This window comes from Gymnoscopelus microlampas (genome assembly GCF_963454915.1).
Source record: "Gymnoscopelus microlampas genome assembly, chromosome: 7".
Lineage (NCBI taxonomy): Eukaryota > Metazoa > Chordata > Actinopteri > Myctophiformes > Myctophidae > Gymnoscopelus > Gymnoscopelus microlampas.
Genome location: NC_139944.1, coordinates 8,389,209 through 8,416,496, shown reverse-complemented (window position 1 = coordinate 8,416,496; position 27,288 = coordinate 8,389,209). Strand labels below are relative to the sequence as shown.

The window sequence follows — 27,288 nt, the reverse complement described above, 5'->3', positions numbered from 1 at the left end:
CTTGTACAGTTAGCCTGTTAATGTCAGAGATGCATTTGTTAAAAATGCATGTGAGCTGATAGGAGTTCAAGTACAAAATAACAGCAAAATACAAATCTTCATGATGACTTGATAGCTGCCAAACTCATTCAACTGGGTAAAAACCATTGGACAAGACAATAATGTTTGTGCAATCATCCATTAAAACGCCTATTTAAAAATGTCAGGAGAATCGTTGATTTAATCATCATGGTTTCAGTGATTTCTGTAATCTATAGAGCTCTCTTGAGATGCAAAAAAGTCTGCAACTCCACAGCTGCTGTTGTTGTTGTTGTTGCTGAAGCAGAGAGAAAGAGAGAGGTTAGGGCTACAGCACATCAGGTCCTTCTCTTCACAGAGTTTTTGTTTACAGACAGGCACTGTAGGGGGAAAAAGCAGACAGAGAAATAACACTTGCTGCAAAACACGGTTGTTGACTCATTCCAGCGTGGAAAGAGCATGGCCTGCAACAGTCATGCACAGTCCACTCGATACTGGAGAGATTTTGTGTTTGTGTGTTCTTCTCAGTGGTGTAAAGTAACTATCTAAGAACATTTACTGAAGTACTGTACTTAAGTACAATTTTGAGGTATCTGTGCTTTACTTGAGTATTTCCAATACTTTTACTTCTACTCCACTACATCTCAGAGGCAAATATTGTGCTTTTACTCCACTACAATTATTTGAAAACTTTAGTTACCAGTCACTTTTCAGATTCCAGTATGATATTATGAAACATGCATTAACCACTTTAGCCCTATTGTATACATAGGCTATTTGAAAATAGACGAGCTTGCAGATCTGCTATTTTCAAATATTATAGTACTTTTACTTTTGGTACTTTAAGTACATTTTGATGCCAATACTTTTGTACTTTTACTCAAGTAAAACAAAAAAAAGTTTAATTCTGGACTTTTACTTGCAATTGAGTATTGCTATAATGCAGTATTGGTACTTTTACTTGCTGTAAGTAAAGAATTTTAGTACTTTTTCCACCACTGTGTTTTCTGCTCTGATATATATTATATTGCTGATTTAACCATACAGTGTATATTTGGTAGCTGGGGAAAAAAAACACTACTGTCACACGATTACAAAATTTAAGTTGACGATTAATTGTCACACAAGTGCGATTAACGATTGAATTGTGTTGATGGCATTGAACATTGGAACATTATGAATAAACTTTCTAAAGGCAAATTTCTGTTTGCCTTTATAGGCTTCGTAATAAAAAAATTGCACAGGGCAGATATGACAAATAGCTTAAATATACAAAGAAACTACTGACATATTTAATTGTATACTGTGATGCCCCATATATTAGTCAGGGTGGTTGTGGGTGTGAGGCTGTGCATTAACTCTTGCCCTATAGGGAAGCAGGGTGGGGCTGATTAGTCATTGGAGAGCACCTGGGCCCGGTGCCTCCAGGAGGCTATAAAACCCCTGCCCTGGCCAGTCTCTGGGAGAAGCTGACAGAAGCAGACCTGTGTCCACTAGCTCCAACCCCTATTTTCCATGCCCTTATTACTACGATTATGTTCTTTCTTTCCATCCATGCACCACACTTCACACATCCACATCTACACTACTGATTACTGACTCCACACTCCATAGGATCCTTATCATGTTTTGTTTATACCTCCTCAGTTCTTTATCATTAGTTCTTGTTTAATACATAATATGTATTAAACAAGAACTAATGATAAAGAACTGATTATGTATTTGAGTTAGAACTTCATCCTGGTCTCCGTCCCAATGTTTGTCATGGCCTAGAGCCAAGCTGTGACAATACTTTAACAAAAATATAAACAAAAATTAAATCGCTGATCTACAAGCTTGCATTGTAAGCTATTTTCGGAAAATGTATGAACAATTTTCAACATGGAAACAGTGGCGTTCCCAGGAGTTACATTTAGGGCAGGCGAGATTTTTTCGCTGATTGTGTTGTTAACAGGTTGTGCTGTTGTGTTGTTTTGTTAACAGGTTGTGTTGTTGTGTTGTTAACAGGTTGTGTTGAGCGGAGTGTTCCCAGGCTGGGGGAGGTGCTACCATGCCGTTTGGCTGTCTAACAGTTGGGGAGAAGGACTACAACACTCCTTCAGAAGTCGCTGACAAATATGACCTGGGACAGATTGTTAAATCGTGAGTATATACCTGCACAGCAGGCAGTGGTGTAAAGTAACTAAGTACATTTACTCAAGTACTGTGCTTAAGTCAAATTTGTAGGTATTTCTTATTTTTTTATGTTACTAGAGTATTTTCATATTGTCAACATTGGGAGTGAATCTGACGTTCTAACTGCAATGGGGAGTTTGTTCCACAGTTTGGGAGACAGGAGGGAGAAGAGTCTGGGACATTGTAACAATTAAATGACCGTTTTGTCAGACACAGCCAGGAGGATCAAAAGTAACCTTGATCTGCAAAAGCTCCTCTCCAAAAGCTGAACTATATGGTCTGTTTGAGGAGTCCAGGGCTCACTGCCCAAAAAAGCTGGACGCCAACAAAAGTGTTGAATCGCGCGGCGCTGGGTCAGAGGAGCGTTCCAGCACATCTTTACCATAGAACTGCATGGCAGACAGTCACTGGCAGCTCAAAAAACAGTTTCTGTGGACACGGGCCCAGGGGGAACAGTTTGCCCTTTTCAGCATACAGTAATCTCTGTATACGGGTCCTCACTAGTGCTCACTGTGGGACGGTGCCATTTCCAGGGGTGCAGTGCTACTTTTAGAAGTGGGGAAGCGTATCTATACCGCGCTCTTCCCTCTACACCAAATCGCTTCGGCAAAAATAGCTGATCTACAAGCTCACGCCGCGACACGTCGAGCTTGTGAGCGGCTGTTTTTTGGTTAACTAGAGGTTTGGGCCTCTACGCGGCCCTCACACACGTCGCACCACCGATCTGACTGATATGTCTGAGTCATAGTGTTGGGGGCTTTGTCAGAGTACCCGTTGTACTCGTCTGTCTGTGTCCACACAAAATATATATATGCCCATATATGGAGATCCCTGATGTCATCACTATATGGCCATATATGGGCATATCGGTTGGATCGTTAGTTCTGGACAACTGGATATCCATATATGCCTATATATGGGCATATCGGTCCGATCGCCAGTTCTGGACAAATAGCAGATAGCACATCTGCTATTTTTGAATAGCAAACACGTACAGATAAAGTGGTTAAAATGAATGTGTTGCTGTACTAACTAATTTAGCTGGGGACCCCCTGGAACCCCTGGAACCCCCCCCCCCCCCCCCCCCAGGACCCCTGGGGGTCCCCGTACCCCACTTTTTTTTAGAACCACTGCACTACACCCTTGGCCATTTCTGTCTACCAGCTCTGTGTCTCAAAGGTAGTTAAAGGTTCTATGACATTCATTTTCACTTTTTATTTTTTATGTTTTTTGGGGGGTCTTATGACCTCAATTAAACCCCAAAAATCTGAACTTTGAACATTCAGTGGATTTTCTGTGGTCTGGGGTTTTCTGAATAATTAGGCTGAAAAGTAATCTGAGCTTGGCCCTTCGACAGTGAAGTCACAGCCCATTTATCCCGCCCACTCTCCTCCTAGCCCCTCCCCTCCCCTATCCTTTCCTTTGGGGTGGCGGAGCAGAGGCGATGATTGACAGGCAAAATCTCTCAACAGCGACACCCGCAGGCAAAGATTTATTTTTTTCATTGCAGTTGAAAAGGCTTTAGAAATGTGAGAGAAAAACACCTGCCATGGATCACTGGAGTGGAATTTTTTGTTAAAATTTGAAGGACCATGACAAAGACTTTTAATGTGTGGTAAAACTGAACGTCATGAAACCTTTAAACAAGATTTCAAGCTTTTTGTTATTACTTTGTTGATGCAAGAACATAATGGCTTCTATTTCATCACACTAACTTCCTAGGAAGAGAAATATATTAGCTTGAAATCCCCACTGATGATGTCATTGGTAGGCAGGTTTCTGAACTGCCCATAACCCATTTCTGAGAGGTGTGTTTAGACATACATTATACCATGTTATAATGAGCATTAGTGAGGATAAATTATATATGAAGATGAGGTTGAAAATGGGTCTTGCTTAAAGATGGAGTGCCATGATATTTTTCAACCCTAAAACCTGATCATAAGGTATTATTATTATGTAAGGATCTTTTTCACAAAAAAAAAGTGTACAGAAATTGTAAAAAAAAAGTTTTTATGTGGACACGCCTCCAGTTCATTAAGTATGCCTGGTTCTCACCTTAGCACATCCTCCACCACCTTAGCACCACCCACCTGTCCTAGTCCCTCCTCCTCCTCATGCCCACACCTGTTTTGTTATGATAATGAGGGGGAGGGTATGTTTTTTGGGGGCTCTGTGATGTCACTATGCCCCTGTTTTTGGATTGGCACGTTTGACTCAAGGTTTCAGCCTCCAGGAAAAAACTCCAAATAGTCAGAGAAGACATGAAACACCATAAAACCACCAGCGGGGGCCTTAATGAAGTTCTATCAACCTCATAGACACATGAAAAACAGAAAAAGTGCAAAACCATGGCACCACCTCTTTAAAGTGGTTAAACCGATATGATGCTAACGTACATCTTTTGGTCTGTCTTGTCAGAGAGGAGTTTTGCGAGATATTCCGAGCAAAGGACAGGAATACCCTGAAGATGTTCACCTGTAAAAAGTTCATCAAAAAGGATGGGAGAAAAGTGAGGAAAGCCGCCAAGAATGAGATCCTGATCTTGAAAATGTGAGTGACGTTTTTAATGCTCTTATTGCTGTATTTGCGATGCTGGTCGGTTGAAGGGGCAACGTCTCACGCCGGTCGGCCCAGCGGTGTCCGAGATTAGCTGCTCACAGACACACAGACACACGGACTGGGGCGAAAATATAATCTCCGCCTCCTGGCCTTTTGTCATGGCTGAGATAGAATTTATCAAAAAAGATTGATTGATTGATTGGATACTTTAGCACCAATATTGTTAACAGTACAGTCAAACGCTATGCTAAAAGGATAACACAAAAAGCCCCAGGCGCTTGTTTCCATTGTGGACCATTTTACTCAATTCATCAGTAAGACATAGACAATACAATACATACAATACGAAACAATACATAATGGTATAAGCTCCAGTAGCAACAAAAGGTCTATTTACAGAAGCAGGAGGGATGGGGGCGGGGGACAGAGGATGCTACTTACCAATGCGTTCCTAGGGTGTTCTGTGTTGATATGGAGGACCATTGGGTCAGTAACTGACAGACATTTTTCATAACAATGAAAATACTCAAGGGGCTAAATTAATTTAGATAAAACTATGTCACTCATTAAGCATAATAATGTCATTATCTTTTAATTACATTTTAGGATGATGTCGCCCTCAGATGGCTTGAATCATGGCAACAATGGCAGGTTTTGAGTGGTTTCAACTTGTGTTTCGTCACTGTCGGGTGTAAACCTTGTCCTGTGTTCCAATGGATCCACCGTAGTTATTTAGTCTCAAAGCTCTTGTTAATACATTGGTTACATATCCTCTATTAAAATTGCCTAGAGCAGGGGTCTTCAATGTTTTTTTCAGGCCAAGACCCCCTAGCTAAGAGAGAGAGATGAAGCAGGGACCCAAACTTTTTCAAAGATTTCATAGACTTGTTTGACAGCACTGTCAATGTGTAGCTTCAGGCACACAGGGGTAGGATTCATGTTAATGTGTTTTTTCAGGCAGTTAACCACTTGAACTCTCACTACTTGGAAAACTTTGGAAAACCTCTTTGCTGAAAACAGCCGATCTACAAGCTTGTAGATCGGCTATTTTCGGTTAATGTTCCCCTCAGAATAGGGATGCTAGGGTTCAAGTGGTGAATGTAAAAAAAAAAGCTCCAATCACACAAACATTTGGCGGCCCCCCTGTAGTAACTCGAAGGACCCCCTAGGGGTCCCGGACTCCCTGTTGAAGACCCCTGGCCTAGAGGGTGGGTGAGTGGCCGACGGTGGACGTCACAAACGTAACATCCGGACTTGCGAGCAGGGTTGCCAGATCTGCTCAGTATAATTTCCCCGCAAGATTTTTTGAGCTTGTAGATCTGCTATTTTCAAAAAGCTGATGTACATGTTAAAGTACTCATTTGGCCCATAGCCGCTTCTTTTGGGCTGGTTTTCCTAGACCTGGTTGCTTGTTTCTCTCACAGAATCTGGCAACACTGCTTGCGAGGCGCACTGTTCCTCCGATCCACACCGAACTTGGCACAAACACTGGTCAGGGGGTCTGCCATCATAATAGCCACAACAGGGCCCATGTGTGGCCCCTAGGGCCATGTTAGGGGCCTCTGGGGCCACAGCTGCACGGTTGCTCCAATTCCCACCAAACTTGGCACAAACACTGCTCATGGGACTGCCATGACAATAGTCACACCAGGGGCCACATATGGGGCCCCCAGAGGCCATAGGCACATCGTTGCTCCAAGCCGCACCAAACATGTCACCATCATTGTTCAGGGGTCTGCCATGTGAATAGTCACTTAAAAAAATCGAAATTGCACACATATGGGCAGCTAAAGCTGTGTTTAACACTTCAAACGGCCATAACTCGGTGACCATTGCTCTCATAAGCACAACAAAGGACTGGATTTAAAATCTACTTTATAAAATCCACAGACAGACACTTTCAACCTAGTGTCCCTGTTTTGGGGATGTCATGATAGGCGAAGATTTTAAAGTGATCTTCATATCTTCGCTACTTTTGATGAGGCATTAATTTATGAAAGAAAACATAAAAATATGAAATATGAAGATGAAAGGTTGCTGCCCGACAGTGATGACATTTCCAAGCTGATGTTGCATTGTTATGCTTGAAGCCTGTCATGTTGCTTGAATATATTTAAGCCTGATTTATATCCTACGTCGTATGAGAGGAAAATAGAGGGTCAAGCCCAGTATGTACTGTGATGTGACGTGATGTGACGCGCTGTGAGCTTATAGATCTGCGATTTTTGACCATCGGCACCCTTGTACAACAAAGTATAAATCAGGCTTTACTGCTCAAACTAAACACATTTCCATTTCCATTTCTCTGCCTCCTGCCTTCTCTTCTCTTCTCTTCTCTTCTCTTCTCTTCTCTTCTCTTCTCTTCTCTTCTCTTCTCTTCTCTTCTCTTCTCTTCTCTTCTCTTCTCTTCTCTTCTCTTCTCTTCTCCTTTCATAGGGTGAAACATCATAACATCCTCCAGCTGATCGATGTCTTTGAGACCAAGAAAGAGTACTTCCTCTTCCTGGAGCTGTGAGTGTCATGTCGAGGCGATTTGTGAGCCAACGGGTGGCCTTTTCATCGATTCATTCATTGATTAATTAAAGGCAGGGGTTCTCAGAGGGGGTTCTGGGGACCCCCAGGGTTCCTTAAGGGGCTTGGTTTGTTTGTTTATTTCACATACAAATCAATTGAAAAATATATACAACACATATAAGTGTAATGTGAAGGTGAATTCCTAAAAAAAACATTGAGTGTCATTCTGCAGGGAATATTTGACCATAAAAAATAGGGGGAAATTGCAGCAATTTGGAGTACACGTCTTTCTATTCCAAAAAGGAACATTCATAGCCGTGCGACCGACACGCACGCACGCACGCACGCACACAGTAAAGAAAAGAAAATATATGCTCAGTATACTAAGAAAAACAGGAAACAAAAACAACAAAAGCCATATTCATAACAGACTATATCCTCTTGGGAAAATACACTCGTGCTGTGGCTTTCGTGGTTTAGCTAACTACCAGCCTTTCATAGTTTGATGGCAGCATCATTTCCATTTTCCCTGGCAATTTACATAAATTGTACAGTAGCTTTCCAGGGGCTCCGCAGCAAACATTATAGGAACAGCTTAAACACTTAAGCCCTGTTTTATTTTTCAACTATTAAAAAATAGCTGATCGAATAGCGCTGTGAGCTTATAAATCAGCTATTTTTTTAAATGTTACATTCTGGATCTCCGCATTCATTCACACCCTATTCATTATGTCTGTGTCTCACCCTTTTTCATTTGAAGGATCCATAATGTGATACGCATTCAGTGGTGGAAAAGTACTCAAATATTTTACTTAAGTAAAAGTATCAAAACTGCAATGTGGAAGTACTCTATTACAAGTAAAAGTCCGGAATTCAAAATTTACTTGAGTAAAAGTACAAAATGTACTTAAAGTACCAAAAGTACGATGCGACGCGTTGTGAGCTATTTTTCAAATAGCCTAGGTATAATAGCGCTAAAGTGGTTAATGTATATGTTTTATAATGTTATAATGAGATGTAGTGGAATAGAAGTAAAAGTATAGACAATTGGAAATACGCCAGTATAGTTAAAGTACCTCAACATTGTACTTAAGTACAGTACTTGAGTAAATGTACTTAGTGACTTTATACCACTACGTATTAGATCCCAATTTGTGTTAAAAAATATATATCTCTGGGACCCAAATCAAAGAAATGTTTTTTGTTAAACGTGAGTTGGTTTGATATGGTCTGTAATTTGGTCCAGCATTCCTTTACTGTCTATATACTGTATAGAGATAACAGTGAGACTGTGATGAATAGACATAATTTTTATCATTTCCAGTTGTATTTACTTGTAATAATGGTGAGGATTAACTATCAATCATTTCTGCTGACCTCCTGGAATGCCCTCAAGGACCCCTGGGGTCACTCACATTGAGAACCAGTGCATAAAGTCAGTTATTTTATCCTCCCAGAATCACATTTAATCTAGATGAATAATCTCCCTAGGCAATGGTGGAAAGTACATTTACTCAAGACAAGTACTGTACTTAAGTACAATTTTGAGGTACTTTGGCTTTACTTGAGTATTTACATTTGTTGATACGTTATACTTCCACTACATCTCAGAGGCAAATATTGTCCACTACAATTATTTAACATCTTTAGTTACTAGTTAGTCCTACTCAAGCCTTGTTTTATACTTCGGCTATTCTAAAATAGCCAATCTACAAGCTCACAACACGTATGAGCTGGTAGATCGATTACTTTCATAAAAGTGTTTACTTTTTTTTATGTAGAAAAAAAGTGTACTTTCACTTTGGTACCTTGAGTATATTTGAATGGCAATACGTTTTGTGCTTTTACTCACGTAACATTTTAATACAGGCCTTTTATGTGTAACAGAGTATATTTTTATATTGTGGTATTGCTAGTTTTACTTGAGTAAAAAGAATACTAATAGTACTGTACTCTCCTCAGGGCTACAGGCAGGGAGGTGTTTGACTGGATCCTAGATCAAGGCTACTACTCAGAGCAGGACACCAGCAATGTACTGAGACAGGTGCTGGAGGCTGTGGCCTACCTGCACTCACTGAAAATCGTCCACAGAAACCTGAAGGTACTGGTTCATTACATACATAAGCTGCCCATCGCTGACACCTAGCGGTGAAAAGTAGCACTTTGCATGCCACATTATGCTTCACATAATCAAATACATAAATAAATAGCCTAAATAGATTAAATAAAGTGCACCATTGGTGGAAAGTATTGAAAGTAAATGAGTACATTTACTCAAGTACTGTACTTAAACACAATTTTGGTTTAGGCTACTCTGATCAAATGAATATCTAAATATTATATTAAATAACTTTAAAAAAGCCTGGGGTGCACACAAAAGCCAGAGTGTTTTAGAATAAAATACCCCTAAAAGTACAAAGTACTTCAGTTCTTACACCACAGTAAGGTACAATTGCATTTGATAATCATGGCAAAAAAATACCTTCATGTAATTCCTTTCCATTACAATAATTACATATTTATTTCTGTCTGTCTGGTGCAGCTGGAGAATTTGGTGTACTTTAATCGTTTGAAGCACTCCAAAATTGTTATCAGTGACTTCCAACTAGCCAAACTGGAAAATGGACTCATTAAGGACCCCTGTGGCACACCAGAGTATCTTGGTAAGGATTATAGAGTTTTTGTTCAGTAACAAGGATCTCCCCATCTGTCCAGCTCTTTAATAAACAGCAAACACATTTTCAAGTCAGGATGCCAATTTCATCCAATCAGGAGAGAGAACTCATACAGAACACTGGATAAACAAGTGAAATTGGAAGTGATGATAGAAAGAAGTGAGCAGAGCTGGAGAGACGGGGAGACCCCTGTTACTGAACAAACACTCTAAGCAATGATTACTATTGAAATAAAGAGCTTTAACCTTTTCACAAAAAGCGTTTTGTTTTAACCAAACAACTTACACTACCTATTAGAGCTCATTGCTGAAATATACAGTAACACGTTGATGTTTAACATGATACTTTTTATATATCGTTGCTGTTGGGCAGAAACCTATTTTTTTCACGTTTTTTCGTAAATTAATGCCCTACTTTGCCCCACTAAAATAGAGATCTATAAGTTCAAAACGTGTTGCATTTTGAGCTTGTAGATCTGCTTTTTTGGATTTTATTTGAATTCCGAAAAGTAACAGTTTTGTACATTCCTTTCCACCCAACAGCAACAATATTGTGATTTTGTGTTTTGTCAGCTCCTGAGGTGATTGGGAGGCGAAGATATGGAAGGCCAGTTGACTGCTGGGCCATTGGAGTCATCATGTACATACTGTAAGTGTTCACAACTAGGGCTGATACTATCCATTATTCTTATCGATTGTTTTTATGGATTACTTTTTTTGATTAATCAAGAAGCATGCTTTTTTATCAACAAATCAAGGCAAAAATCCCCAAAAAAGGGATTCTAAATATTGTTTAAATTGATTAGTTTGATTAACCACTTACCCCTTAATTATGATTGTTTTAGTTCTTATAACTATGCTTATACAGTGTTTTAATGGGTTTATAGTGCATTATAGACATGGGATGCATAGTACGTGTTACCAGTTTTATCCTTGAGCTTGTAGATCAGCTATTTCTGCTATTTCTTAAACTTTTGGTCACCTATAATAACAAAACAAAAAAGCAGGGTTTTTTTCACCCAAAATCTATTATTTCATCAAAATAAATGATTTGTTATAATCAATTCTTCTTTTTTTAATATGATGTACTGTATATTGATGTACTGTTGCACCCTATTCACAACTGCATGAAATTATAAAACAAAACAAAAAATCTATATAACAAAAGTTAATTTTGATATAACCGTCAACCGTCAAAATTACGTAGGCATTGGCACGCTTTAAAAGAGAGGTTAAAATGGTGTCTTTCTTTTCCAAACTCAACAGTTTGTCGGGGAACCCTCCGTTCTATGACGACGCGGATGAGGACAACTATGATAATCACGATAAAAACCTTTTCTTGAAGATTTTGTCAGGAGACTATGAATTTGATTCACCATACTGGGATGACATTTCTGACTCAGGTATGAGATCGCTAGGGCCTCATCAGGCTAATGTATTTTTTAAGCAGAACACAATCATTGGGTCACAGATAACCTAAAATATATCAAAACAGACATTTAAAACCAATAACCGTCTTGCTTTTTAAATGTCTTCAACGAATCGACATGAAAATGTTCCACGCTCAACTTCACATCACACGTTTCTACTGGTTTTAAACGTGTTTACACCTGGTCAAATGAGTTTACATCAACCAGTGGGTGAAATTATTTCATGTAAGCTTCCCACAAATTGCAGTTAAATTTGAAATAAAGTATAAGAGCCAAGAGTGACATACAGTATATTGATTGTACAACAAATGTTGCTGGCACACAAGCAGATTGAGGAACAGCTTCTTCCCCCAGGCTATAAGACTGACACATAAGAAAAAAGTGATGAACACATCACTTTTTTTTCATGGCCTTGTATGCTGATCTGGGTTTTTAACTTGTTTTTAAGCTCTTGTTAATTGCCTTTAGGGCTGTTCTTCTTGCTGCTATTTATGTATTGTACTTATTGTTTATTTGGAGCTCCCCAACCTACGTTTTTCACAGTGCATACAGTGTGTGAAGACCTGTCTGAAGACCGTCTGCTATCTCTGTGTCTGCATCTCTCCTGCTGAGCTCTACAGAGTGTTTGACTTCCTGAATCTTCAATTGTCTATCCTGGATCATCTGCTGACTTTCAGCCTCTGTCTTTTTCTTTCATAATTCTTCTTTCAACTTTCGACTCCTGAACCGATGAACCATCGCAGGAACAAACTTATTGACAGATACTCATGGTCTCTTATAGAAGATTGTTGTACACAGTGGACACTGACTCACATCATTAGTGTCCCAGTAATGTGTGATACAGGTTTTGCAGTCGTTGTGTCCACATGTAGTGCTGACTGGATCAGTGAACACATCCAGACAGATAGAACACAGGAAAGTCCTCTTTAGGCAGGACACTGCTGGCGGACGCCATTTCTAAAACAACTTAAAACATGGGTCTTCATCAGGGGTCCGGGACCTCTAGGGGGTCCTCAGAGTTATTACAGGGGGGTCACCAAATCTTTGTGTGATAGGAACTTTTTTGGGGTACATTAACCACTTGAGCCCTAGCATCCCTATTCTGAGGGGAACATTAGCCAAAAATAGCAGATCTACAAGCTCATGTGAGCTTGTAGACCAGCTATTTTCGGCAAAGACGTTTGGTGTAGGGGGAAAAAAGAGCAGACAAAGTACACGTTTTCTAAGTATTGAGGGTTTACGTGGTTATCTGTCTGAAAATACATATTCAACACAACATTGACAGTGCTGTCAAACAAGTCTATGAAGCTATGTAAATGGTAAACGGTGCATTTATATAGTGCTTTCATCCAAAGCGCTTTACATAGATTGTGCATTACATTCACCCATTCACACACCGATGGAGGAGGAAATCATGCAAGGCCTGCTCCTCCTCCTGCTCCTCCTCCTGCACCTGCTCATCGGGAGCAATTAGGGGTTCAGCGTCTTGCTCAAGGACACTTCGACACTAACTCTGGGGGAGCCCCCCAGTCCGGGATCGAACTGGGAACCTTGCGGTTTCCAATTCACTCTACCCGTCCACCCTACCCCTGAGCCACTGTCACCCCCGTAATGTAGCAATTATGAAATCTATGAAAAAGTGTAATCTGCAACTACATGTTATACAATACTAGTCCATACCCGGTGAAGTGCGCAGGCGAAAGTAATAGCAAACGTGGGGTTATTGCGCGTCCTGTCGCGCGTCCCCCCCCGCTACAGGAGAATATAATATTCTCTTTCAATCTCTCTATAAAGGTTTGTCTTCTCTTTGACTATAAATGACTGGTAATTAGGAACCAAATGGACCGTTAATGGGTCTGTAACTCTGACAGTGTATAAATGGAACCATATGGACCAGTAAGTGTCCACTTGGTTCCATTTATAGAGGATTTTACAGATTTGGGTTCCAGAGATAAGAAATTATATCAAATGGGAGTCTGTGGCCATAATGCATATATCAAACTGCGGGGTCCTTGAAATGAAACTGCTGTAGCCTACATGAAATGAGTACCAATGTCATAAGAGCATGTAAGGCTAATGTGATGTGATTCAACGGTTTGAATTTTCGTATTTACACATGGAATAATTCTAGATTTGGTTTCATGTCTGTTTGTTTTTTACAGCCAAAACACTCGTAGCATCATTGATGGAAGTGGACCAAGATCAACGACTAACAGCGCAGGAGGCTATAAACCATGAATGGTAAAACATTCTCTCTTAGAAATACTGGAAACATTGTTTATTGGCTCTGCCCTTCTATGGAATGAGAGATGACAGCTCTCTGGTCCTCAGTGGTGGAAAGTTATTTAGTAAATGTACTCAAGCGCTGTCCTTAAATACAATGGTAGGGCTTTTACTTAGTTGAACAATTTTGATGGTCTCAGTCTCAGTCAAATATTGTACGTTTTACTTCAATACAATTATTTGACAGCTTTGGTTACATGTTACTTTGCAGAATTAGATTATTAATACTTCTTCCACCAATGGTTGTCCTTTGCCTCAGGATTTCGGGGAACGCAGCCTCAAATAAGAACATCAAGGATGGAGTGTGTGCGCAGATAGAGAAGAACTTCGCTAAAGCCAAGTGGAAGGTAACTTTTACTCAAATACTGTATCTTAGTACCATTTTGAGGTGCTTTTACTTTTACTTGAGTATCCTAATCCACTCCATCTCAGAGGCAAATAATATTCGTTTTACACCACTACATTTATTTGCAGTGGAGTGTACAGTAGTTGCACCCCTAGATCAGTGTTTCCCAAACTTTATAGCTTGAGATCCAAAAGAGGAATGTGTCTCCCCGGGATCCACTCTCGTGAAAATAGAAGATCTAAAAGCTCACATCACGTGTGAGCTTGTAGATCTGCTATTTTCACTACTTCTTAAAAGTTAAAAACATTTATTTATGGAAATTCTTTTTATTTATTTATTTTTATTTTTTATTCATGAAATTATTTAGACAAAATATAGATTTTTTGTAAATCTTTTGAAATTATATTAATAATAAACAAAATGTAGGACACGAAAATAAAAAAGGGTATTTTGGAAACACTACCCTAGATGTTATAACTAACTAGCCCTCGGTTGTTTACGGCTCACAGAAAGCGGTAAGGGTGACCACCCTCATGCAGAGACTTCGGGCCCCTGAACAGAGTGAGTCGGGGGGCCCTAGTCCTGTCGTGGGGCCTTCGGGGGGTCCTGTACCACCTGGCAACACTCCTGCGCCCCCAGCTGGACGCCCAGGGGCCCTGGGACCTGCCGGCACCCAGGCTCCTGTCAACACATGCACTGCCATCAGCCCTGCAGCCTCCATGCCCAGCAATGCTGGCCAGCCATAGACCCACTGCCACGGGGACAATCTCCAAACATCATCGCAAACACAGGGACATGAGACTGATTGAAAGAGTATTTCACTTTTAAACACGTCATTTTAACGTCTAGCTCCTCTGGCTTTTGCGTGCACCCGAGACAGTTTTTTAAGTTGTTAGATTCAATATTTGATTTTAATTTGGTCAGACACGCACCCTACAGATATAAGCCAATGAAAATTCAAACTCCATGTAAACCGCGTTGGACTTGAAACATGTTAAATTAATTGAAAAAACTCTTCTGGTGACCGATATTGTCCTTCTAATGCGTGAGGGGACTGTCATTGTTCAATTACTTATTTTTATGAAAATAAGTAATGAAATGAAATATAAATGTTTGTGTGTGTGCGTGTGTGCGTGTGCGTGTGTGTATGTGTGTGTGTGTGTGTGTGACGGTCCACTAAAGCATTAGAAGGACAATATCGGTCACCAGAAGCAGAGACGTGTTTTCAATGAGTCTAACATGGTTAACATTTGAAGTTGGTTTATATATTGTAGGAGGGGCATATGTATATTTTACATGTCTGAAATATAGGAGCACGTCTTAAATTTCTAAATAATGAATCAAGAAAAACGTAAGAACTGTCTGGGTTTACACAGAAGCCAGAGTAGACATTAAAATGACCCCAGAAGTGTTTTTAAACAGCAGTGGAAAAAGGACCTGTGCCATCCCGGATACATAATGTAATGGCATGTTGATAAAGTCTGTATTCTGTTCAGCTGTCTCCTAACCCACATCCTTAATGGAGCACTGCTATGTTCACACTTGCAGCACAAATCCCATGTAAGTCTATTCAGATTGAAATCAAATTGGTCTGAACAGCAAACAATTTAAGAAAAGGTGGGGGGGACTGACTTCTAATCATGATTATTTGAACCACATTCCTAGTTTAAAATGCTTTCAAATCAGATTTGTAAACAGAGTATAAGTAAAGCATTACTCACACATACAGTATGGCGTTACGTATAGTTACCACAACCAATGTAGATAGGTCGACAACGACACAAATGCCATCTGATCACTTATTAACAGTGTGGACAGTCTGTCCTAAAGATCAGATTTCATAAACCGATGGGATTTGCCTGCAGTCTGAACAAAGCCAAAGAGCCATGTTTGTATATTTGATTCACCCTCTGACGAACTGTGTGATTGTGTGATTGTCTTACTGTATGTACTTACTGTACTTCCTTTTAAACGTTAGCTGAAGAGCTAATCTCCTGACGTGTGATATCGTTGCTGTCGGGCAGAAACCTCGCATCTCCACATCTCAACCTTTTAAGGTTTTTTCGTAAATGAATGCCCTACGGTGAGTGTCTCACAAAAGCAGTGAAAATAGCAGATCTACAAGCTCACAACAATGCGACGCGTCGTGACCCTGTAGATCGTCTATTTTCCCTTTTTTAAAATGTTTCTTTTTTATTATTATAACAAAAAAAGGAACGGTTTTGGACATACAAGGTCTCCACCCAACAGCAAAATATGGGAAGCAAAGTTTTATTAAAGTAGCTTAATGGTCTGCTATTTCTTCATATTTATTTATTTATTTTTTATGTTGTCTCTTTCTGTAGCTCTGTTGGTCGCAGTTTCACAAGTTGCTATAATGTAAGTTATTACGAGATGATGCTCAAAAACGTTTGCTTGTGTTTTGTCTTTCTTTGCACTTTATTCGTTCCAAATGAAAACGTAGAGAACTATTTTGTACGTTCTGTGGAAAGTAAAGTTTTAGCTGTTGTGCCGTTGTTCGTAATTTGTTCCCTAATAGCCCACGTTTTTTTTTGTTTACATTTGTTTTTCTTACGTTGATTGTAGCGTTTAGCTGAGCAAAGGGGTTTGTTAAAATGCTTGTTAACTAATAAACTGAGCAATATTACTATTAGTGCAACTGTGATTGTTTTCTTTTTTTTTTTTTTCAGAATATTTGTGGAGACTCAAACATTTAAACCGTCAACACAGTATTCAGTTTTGAATGTTACCGTTAATACACCAAGTTTTCAGAAATAAATAGTGATTCGATTATATTGCATTGTTTCTATATATCTCAAAGTAAGTATTGTAGCATTGTGTATGTGGTAGTGGTGTGTGACTTAGACCAGCAGTGGCTCTGAACCTTTTCAGGATCAGGGCCAACTTGAAAATCATGAAAGTCATCGGACCACTTATAATTGTTTCTTTCAGTGCTTCTTTTATATGGAATTGGAATTGTTCTAACGCACACTGGAGCAGTGGTGGAAAAAGTAATCAAATGTTTTACTTAAGTAAAAGTATCAATATTGCAATGTAGAAGTACTCTGTTACAAGTAACAGTCTGGAATTAAAAAAATTACTTGAGTAAAAGTACAAAAGTATTGGTATCAAAATTTACTTAAAGTACCAAAGTAAAAGTACTAAAATGTTTGAAAATAGCAGATCTACAAGCTCACAATGTATCGCGATGCGACTCGTTGTGAGCTTGTAGATCTGATATTTTCAAATAGCCTAGGTATAAAATAGGGCTAAAGTGGTTGATGTATGTTTTATAATGTAATCATTTATATCTGCAAAGTAACTAGTAACTAAACTAAAGTTTTCAAATAATTGTAGTGCAGTAAAAGTACAATATTTGCCTCTGAGATGTAATGGAGTAGAGGTAAAATAATCGAAAATTGGAAATACTCCGGTAAAGTAAAGTACCTCAAAATTGTACTTCTGCTCAAAATTGGACTTAAGTACAGTACTTGAGTAAATGTACTTAGTTACTTTCCACCACTGTACTGGAGTTATGAATAGACACCAAAACCAAAATGGTATATCTCAGTCAAATGTATGAAAAAAAGAGCCTTGTTCTGCTTAAAGATATTTCCCTTTATTACAGTTCAGTCATTGTAGTACACAAATGCATTACATCAACTAATTGGACTCATAATCATATTTTAAGAATTAACATGTTTGATCAAGACTTAATCCAGTATACAGGCAAGAGTCGTAACCGGGAGATCAATCAGAGAAGGCAAACTTAATCGACAGGGATCAAACCGAGAGTCAAAACCAGATCAAACAGAGTGTCAGAACCAGGTTAAACAAAAAAAAAAGGCTTGGGTTTCCGAGGCTAGGTGATTGTGTTCAAAGCTGCATATGATATTGAATGGTCCAACACTGACACCTAGTGGTGTTTCTCAGTCTTTTCAGTCTTTGCTAGTGGAGCTAAACTGTCTCTGCAGTGGCCAGTCCTCATTTCACCAAAACATGTCGGGCAAAAACCTCTCATATCTCCATATTCTAACTTGTTGTAAATGGACGCCCTACTTGATCATACTACAGCCTCAAACAAAAGCATCAAAAGTACCAGATCTACAAGCTTTGCGCCGCGTTTGGAGCTTGTAGATCTGCTACCTTTGATGCTTTTGAATATTGAAAACTGTTTTGGACATATGAGGTTTCCACCCGAAAGAGACGATATACTTGTATTATGATTTTGCAAGAAGAAGACCTCACTTTTGGTCAAAACGTGAAAAAAAGAAGAACAAATATATTGTCAATTAATCTTCAAGGCTTTTGTCATGACCAGCAGGTAAATATTTGGGTCATTGCATAAATACTTTGTGCATCCTTGATAGTGGTTCCAATTATTATTACAATATACGCCTATTCAAAAGGTTTTTTAAATGTAGGCTACTATACCAGTACACAGACATACAGTATGTCATGTGTCTGTGTGTCTTTTACTTAACTGTAACCAGGCCTTCAGTAGTCATATCAGCATTTGAGACATTAATTTCAAAGCGGACATAAAGGCTGCTCTTCCTTTACATGGAGAAGAGCAGAAAACCACTGAAAGTGTTCAATTTGTTTCTATCATCATAAAGTCCACAGTTTTCCTGGAGACGCATGGAGACGACACTCCCCTGCTCCAGCTGTAGAATCAGTGCGTTTGACATGAGGGTATTGCCTCCAGCTATCTCTGAATTGTGCAGAATTCTCTGGCCATCGTGGTAGAGGTTTACTGCCATCCATTGTCCTTGGCGGTTGTTGAACGCAGTGAATCTGAAGTAGTAGACTCCCTTGACTGGTGCTATGAATAGACCTGCGTCAGAAGAGAGACAGCAGTTAACTGAAATCCTATTTAATTCTGCTTGAATATTAGGGTTTGAGTTGAAAATATTCACAGATTGAAGTTCCATGAAATGGCTCATAAGCTAAACAAAAAACATAAACATCTCTTTAGTAATTGTCAATTTGGGATCCCAGGTTAAAAAAAGGAAAAACAGGACATTCTCCTATGCTACTGTACATGTGTGAACAGCCAACACCGGGCAATGTTCACATTATCCAGTTCAAATGAGAAAGCACCTCCGGTATGGGGTTTCTCAAAAACAAAATCCCTTTTTGTCTATTTGTCACTGCCCTAGTTCCTGGATATGTCATGTGGAGATATCACAGATACCCCCATACCTGTAACAGGGTTGTAGCCCTGGCCGATGTTAGTGAGGACTCCAGTATAGATCAGCGGAGTTTCTGCGTTGAAGGGTCCAACGTTTCCTGATGTAGTCAAACTTGCAGAGAAAGCCACTTTTGCCTTCTCTGTAAGTACAGAATGAAAAGACAGTGACATGGCACCTTGTGACATTAAAGCATACACCCATGGTGTTTTCTTTTTAATTGTATAAACTGTATACTTTTGACCAGGGATTCACCGATCTGGAAATTCTTGTCTGATACCGAAATAACAATTTATCCAATAGCCGATACCAATACAGATATTTGTTGTAGTTTTTGGTGTCATTATTTTCCCTTTTTGTGCCAGCCTGCCAGGAAAACAAAAATAAGAAAAAACTGTTCAGAATCTACAGCTTTGTAGGCTGCAGATAACCAACACACCAACATAGCCAGCGCACAATTGATGCTTATCAAAAACAGAACGATTTTGTGATTGCTGAATGTCAACTTTATTTGCAGATACCGATATGTGGCCGATATATAGGTACATCCCTACTTTTGACATATCTTATGTGTAAGTGAAGAAGTGTTGCCAAATGGTGGCACTAGTGGGAAGGCCACAGGGTTGCCTAAATCATTCCCCAGGGGTGCAGGAAGGAACATAGCAAATCACATGGCTATCCAGACAGTTGTTTTTTGAGATAATGTTGTTTGGAACCAACTAGAGGCCATCTTTAAAGCCCCACCACACTGCAATGGAATTGATATTAACCACTTAAAGGAGTAGTCGTCCAGCCAAAACATAACTTATTTTGTATCAATTACACACGCCATGAAGCCTTGAATTCATGCAGATTATTTTGTTTTTGTCATTAGGTAATTTTTGTCATTACTCATTCTTTGAGTCTCCAGTCTCCTTCCGGATAGACTCCGCCAGTCATCGCATTATTGGCTCACGAATGCGACCCAAAAAAAAAACGGGGGGGGATAGTTCTTCCTTGGCCTATGTGCCTGGACTGCAATGGCGATAAGTCCAGTGGTGCCAGAGATCAGCTGTTCTCTCTCACACACGCACACACACGCACACACACACACACACACACACACACACACACACACACACACACACACACACACACACACACACACACACACACACACACACACACACACACACACACAGATCTACAAGCTCACTGCATTGCGTTGTGAGCTTGTAGAGCTTGTAAATCGGCTTTTTTTCCCTTTAATGTTCCCCCCCCAGAATATGAATGCTGGGGTTCAAGTTTAACCACTTGAACGCCAGCATTCATATTCTGGGGGAAACCTTAGGTAAAAAAAGAAATCCTGGGGTTTATGTGGTTAAACATCACCCCATAGTTTCATAACAAGCTCTTCTGTGAATTCACCTGCAATCTGTGGCATCATCTCCTCCACAGTCTTCTCCATGGCTGTCAGTCTGGAAGTTAGTGGCATCATCTCTTCCACAGTCTTCTCCATGGCTGTTAGTCTGGAAGTTAGTGGCATCATATCCTGCAGAGTCTTCTCCATGGCTGCCAGTCTGGAAGTTAGGACTGCAACCAGCAGGGATAGAGATCACTTGACAATAATGAAAAATAGTTCATGAATTAATTTGAATTTGGTTGATGCTAGCCTGGTTCCAGACAAATCTGCCATTGCAACAAAAAAAAATGCGGCTAATCCGGCTAGTGTTGATTTTGACAGCAAATTTTAATTTAGTTTTAGTCATAATCTTTTGAATCAAATTCCATTTTGTTTTAGTCATATTTTAGTCATCTGAAATGTTTTACTGTTAGTCTAGTTTTAGTCGACTAAATATCAGAAGATTTCAGTCGACTAAATCTACAGTTGATTTAGTAGACTAAAATGTATCTTGGCGGTGCCTTGATGGAGTCATAGTGGCTGATTTTACACTTGGTTGCATACTGAAAATAGCCGATCTACAAGCTCACAACGCGTCACAGCGTGACGCATTGTGAGCTTGTAGATCTGCTATTTTCCGAGCGCAACACCTGAGCGCAACCAAACATAAAATGAATTGTCTTTTAGTTCTACTGGATCTCTTCCCCACTAGTCCCTCACTAACATTTTAGTCTAGTTTTAATTTGTTGATGAAATTGTCAATACTTTTAGTCATAGTTTTAGTCATCGTAGCTTAGTTTTTATTTAGTTTCTATTTAGTTTTCGTCTGTGAAAAAAGGTAGTCGACGGAAATTTTTCGCCAAAACAAAATCCCTCATAATATGGGGTCGTGGTATAAAAAAGTTTGAAAACCCCTGGTATAGAATGATCTAGCTCTGGTAGCGTCAGGAGTTCTTGTTAACGCTATGCAACTGCAGCATGTATTTTCCTCATTCGGATGGGTGCACGATGTCTTCACTTCAGTAAAAAATAAACGATATACTTTCGCTCAGTAGAAAAATACCATTGACCAGATCTGTAGGTGGTGCACTGGAGTGACTAAAGCATTTATCTGTCCGTTGAAATATTTAATTTTCTGGACAAAAAGTGGATTTTACATAAAAGGTGGGGGTCTGACAGTCTTCCCACCGTGGAAAGGAGGCTTTCAACACCTTAAATAGTGTTTGTTTCTGTGAGTATTGAACTTGTATGGTTTATTTTTTACTGAAGTGTAGACATCGTGCTCCCGTTCACATGAGGAAAATATACATACAGTCCAGTTATGTGCTCTTGGTTTTTTTCAGAGGTATACGATAATCATTCCCTGCACGACATGCGGGTGGTCATGGGTATACGCTAGCGCGTTTTCAATGGATGAAATGGTTAGTAGAGGGCTACGCTTGGCTATGATAATGTTCTGCAGGTCACACTATGACGTATATAATGTAACACGGTAGAACACACCACTGATACAGTCGCATAGCGTTAAGTAGAGGTCCTAACACTATATGGACCAGAGCTAAGTATGATCCATATTTGCTTTACCTGCATTATCTCTCTCCAAATAAAACCAGGGGGTCTCCTTCTCGACTTCTTGACTGTCTTCCATCATGCCTTGAGACAGCGCAGCAGACAGACAGAATAGCAACACGGACAGAGCAGCCTTCATTCTGAGTGTGTGACCTTTCAAAAACAAAACAAAAAAGCCCAGCTGCTGCTTCTCACAACGTAAACGTAAATACTAGCAACATGTGTATACGTGTATCACATACAGTTTTCTGTTAGCAGTACTGTTAAACAGCCCCCTCTCTCTGGTTAAATAGAGCTGTCTTATCAGTTGGACCACCACAGTGACCACACGAAAGGCGGTCTGCCAACTTCTGAGGCAACTCTGTAATTCAACTATGGAAATGTTTGCTAGTAAATTAGTCCAGTGGTTCCCAAACTGGGCCGTCTCCCAGATGATTATATTGGGAGGACCCCAGAAGGTTAGCTTAATGTGCAACATTTGTTTTCTCACTCAACAGTAAACAAACCAACATACAGGGTATATAGACACATTTATAAGGTGACCTTTTTAATACCAAATTGGCCAAATTATCAAATATTTCGTAAGAAAGAGGCAAACATTGTGAAAATAGCCGATCTACAACTGCGAGGCGTTGTAGTTTGGCTATTTTCACAATATTTATCTGTGGAACCGAGTCAAACTAAATGTAATGCCTCAACTCCTACAATTCCAAATGCTTGTCAAGGTGTTGGGTGGGAGGGGAGGGGGGGGTCGTCCTCCCTGAAGTTCAAATATGATGTTCAAATGGTTCAAATATTCAAAACTTGGTGGACTTATATGTGGTGGTTACCGTTCACATCATCCAAACATTATTACTGTAAATGCCTTTTATCTATGACTTGGTGGAAAGATTGCCACATGCTAGATATGTGGGAACATTTGCGCCTGTGCATCAGGAGTTGGACTCATGCTCACCCTTAGGCCTCGGCCACACGACCACTGCAGCCCTTCAATCAAAATGACCATTGGTAGACAGCTACAAAGTACATTCACTTGAGTACTGGACTTGCACTAAGTACCTTTTTTTTGTATCTGTACTTTACTTGAGTATTTAGTCTGACCTGACATTCTCAAGATTCTGCCTTTATTGCATTCCTCCACACACTCAGTGAAAGTTGTCACAGACTCTACAGAGACAAAAAGACTCATAAAGAATAGAACACAGTAGTTGTGAAACACATTCTGTTTCTGATCAAATCCTTTCCTTGCACTGTGTTCAGTTTGTACTGTAGTGGTCTGCATGTCAATCATCTTGTTTTATTCATTATCGTTTGACAGTGGTTCTCAAACATTTTCAGGTCAAGGAAGGCCAAGTTCATTGATTTGTATTTTGCCTTGGACCCCCATCTGAAAATAATTTGTGTCAGGGATCCCTATAAGAAAGAAGTTGTGTAAAATGTTTCACAATGTAGTGAAACTACACACACGCAGTGTGAGCTTTTGAAGGTTCTGAAAAAGTTTGAAACGTTCGCCCTTGTCCTTCCCTCTGTAGTCCCTGTCCGTCTGTGTACAGCTAATTTCGAACTATGTTCAAGGTTCAAGACTCAAGTGCATGAGATAAAATTTGTTACCTAATGTGTTACTTAGATTAATGTGCTAATGTGTTGATTGCTCTGTATCTTACAAGCAATCTTACAAGCAATCGTACAAGCAATCTTACAAATCAAAATACTCAATCACCATGAATAAGAAAAAAAACTGCTAAAACTATAACAAAAGTCCATCGCTTTATGTAAATGATGCATCCAAGTTTAGTTTAGTCAACCAAAGAAGGAGAAACTATCCAACTAACCTACTACTCTGTCTAACATTCTGTCCTCATTCATTTCTATCCCAGGTGCAGTGGCGCGGGAAGGGGGGGGGCTACGGGGGCTGCAGCCCCCCTGGAGATGGGAAGGGATTTAAAAAAAAACATTTTTTATTACATTTAAATTTAATTAAAATAATTAAATAACGTAACCCTAACCTAACCCTAACCCTAACCCTAAAACCGAAATAAAGTAAAGGAAATAAAGTGCCAAAACCCACCCAAACCCGCACATTTTTCGACCCGAACCCGCAAAAAAATCGCGCGTGCGCGCAGACAGGACGCATGCACGCGCGCGCAGCGCGCGTGCATGCGTCAGGCGGATTCCCCCGACGCTCAGCCCCCCTGGCTATTAAGTACTTCCCGCGCGCCTGCCCAGGTGGGTACCAATCGATCTGAACTTGCACACATGTACAACATTGGCATATGAAGAGTACCATTTTTCACCTTTCCCTTGAGTCGAGCTGGCAGTATACTCAGTGGATTCCCGTAATGTTGGCTCAAACACATGAATTCTCGGAATATTGGCACACATGCCAACGCGCGCGTGCGCGCGCGCGCGTGCGTGCGTGCGTGCGTGCGTGCGTGCGTGCGTGTGAAGTTTGTGGCTTAGTTTTCGAAGCTGCAAATATACCTGTGTACCATGAAGAGCTTGCATAATCAAAATGACATTGGACCAGAGCCAATGCCAATATTTCCAGAGCATTTCTATTTAAGAATGAAGATGTTCTAGCAAGGAATTTGACTCTTTGATTAACCTTATTTATGACCTGCAGTGCCATGCTATATCCGCATAGGTTATTGTCCAATATACAGCTACAGTGCTTGATTGAATCCTTGGCCGAAACTTCAAAGTCACCAATTACAACCCAGGAGACGTCTTTTGTTTAGTTTTAGACACAAAGAGAATCGACTCTGTTTTGCCAAGATGTAGAGACAGCCGAGGAGCTGATCTTGAGTGCTAGTAGCTATTAACTAAGCAGGGCCTAGAATGCTCCCCCTGGGGGGCTCCACTTGTTAGAGGAAGTGGTGAAGATATAGTAACACCCACCACTTGTTCTCTACTCCCCAAGTAAGATATCACCCACTGCAATTATTGTCAAACCCCAGAGCCTTAATCTTAATTAAAAGGATGTTATAAGTGACGGTATCAAAGGCCTTTGGTAGGTTCAGCATGACTATGCCACAATAATTTCCCCTATCCACTTCAGTCTTGATCTGTCAGGTAGACAGGTTGTGCTTAATTTTATCTCAAGTGAAACAAAAAGCTACTAAGATTTAAAGTTATTAAGTTACTGTTGTGGAAATTCAATAATTCCTCGGTGAGAGAATGAAGTGTTAATACTGAAATGGTTTCAGTAGATTTATTAAATACAACAATAAGTCCTATGTAATATAATAATGAGAATAAGAATAAAGAACAGAGAGGGAGATGGATGAAGGAAAGGTGGTCGTTTGTCTCGGAAGGCAACGGGAGTCTGACACAGATCTGGATGTTGGGACAGCTTAAATACAGATTCTACAAGGATACATACACATTGTTAGGATAATTCTGAGGACTGACATTCTTCTATCTGACCATAAGATGTGTTCTCAGCACTTGAGTATGGAAGGTCAATTCTGCCTGACTATGAAATGTGCTGCTCCGCGCTCAGCGTCCAAGAGCGGCGACATTACCTGGACCAACTATAAACATGTGTTCCATTCTCATCGACTGAGAATGGAAGGCCCACTGCTATATGCCGAGGCCATAGTCACTGCCCTAGCCAGAATACTGACGCCTGATACGAGAAATATTCTCCTTGCGTTCATAAAACCTTATAACTCGCCATCTTGCTGTCTAGGTCTGCCTCTCTGCCTACAGAGGAATAGCTCCTTGGCCTTGCTGTGTGAGCCTGCTGCTTAATAAGTACACAGAGGGTGTGCTAAACTCATAAGACATATTATCAGACTAATTTACTTCTCTTGGTACATTACATTCAGACAAATCAGCATACAGTCTAATATAACTGAAGCAAGATGAATACTAAATGCATAATCAATAATCGACAAATCAATAGCCTAAAGGGATTATAAATTGTATCCCTGTTACAGTTACCATGCTGCATTTAACAAACTCTGGCATTGTAACATTTTAAATGTCATCTTTATTATAATGTTACTATACAGTTATACAGTCCTATATTGCGCTGATCACAGCATGGTCACCGAGTTATTTGAAATGTTAGACTGCTGTAACAGTGCTTTAGTGCCACATATGTTTGCAAATTATTACTTATTTTTTGTGTGTGACTGTTGTCATGTCAGATCCCTGAACAGCATTTGTGCCATGTTTGGTGAGAATTGGAGCAACGTTGTGCCCGTGGCCCCTTGGGACCCCTAACTTGGCCTCTGGTGTGATATTGTCATGGCAGACCCCTGAACAGTGTGTGGCAAGTTTGGTGCGGATTGAACATGCAAGGATGTTACATTTGTGACGTGAGGCCGACTTTTGATTGATTGATTGATTGATTGATTGATTGAATACAGTTTGCAAAAAAAGCACAGAGGTACTGACAGTTCACAGTTTCATACAAAAGGATGCTAAAAGGATAAACCCAAGCTTGTTTCCATAAAGGTCCTGTTCCATCCTCAAGGTCATTTTAATTGCCGGACTCTGAGATAGATTTTATATTTACCCCAAATAGTGACCCCAGGTTAACCAATGGATTATGTCTGTTTTGTCTGTTTGTAACTTTTGTACGTAAAATCGGGTACAATAAAGCAAATAAAAAAATAAAAAAAATAAAAACACAGCTCAGATTTTGCCTCCATCTTTGTTTCCGGCTCCGCTTGCTCCGCACTTTAGGAGACAGACAATGTTGCCATGTCCGCTTATTGTAAGCGACTTTGAGCTAGTTTTTCTGTAAAGTTGCTTGTAAATATTATTGGTGTTTGCGGGTTTTTGGACTTGTTTTTTTTAAAGTGTAGTTGCTTTGCTTATGTGGGCTTGCTTCACAATGCTTTAATTATTTTAAACAGTGGTTCTCAAATATTCATGGAACCGTCCCCCAAATGAATATGTATGCATTTGTCCCACTGTAACCCCCATCTGAAAATGTTTTGTGCCAGGAAGCCCCGCATATCAGATTTGTGTTGTTAGAATGTTTCAAAAATATTTAAATTTTTTCAAAATGTCTTCAAGGTTTTTATTTATTTATCTTTTAAATAGCCAATATACAAGCACGCGTTGAAAATAGCAGATCTTGTAGATCTGCTATTTTCAAATGGCCGATCATTTTGGGCTTGCTTTCATGG

The 27,288-nt window shown here is 39.9% G+C and overlaps 1 protein-coding gene across 1 annotated transcript; it reads left to right on the top strand.

Annotated features, from left to right (window-relative positions):
* Positions 1–2,061: 2,061 nt before the first annotated feature.
* Positions 2,062–14,748, top strand: camkva (CaM kinase-like vesicle-associated a; the record flags this gene model as incomplete). Its single annotated transcript, XM_084061668.1, has 10 exons — positions 2,062–2,160; positions 4,615–4,746; positions 7,192–7,266; positions 9,232–9,370; positions 9,812–9,932; positions 10,517–10,592; positions 11,210–11,346; positions 13,536–13,614; positions 13,916–14,003; positions 14,512–14,748. The coding sequence occupies exons 1-10, from the start codon at positions 2,069–2,071 to the stop codon at positions 14,746–14,748; spliced, it is 1,176 nt and encodes a 391-aa protein (XP_083917794.1). The 5' UTR covers positions 2,062–2,068.
* Between the last annotated feature and the right edge of the window lie 12,540 nt (positions 14,749–27,288).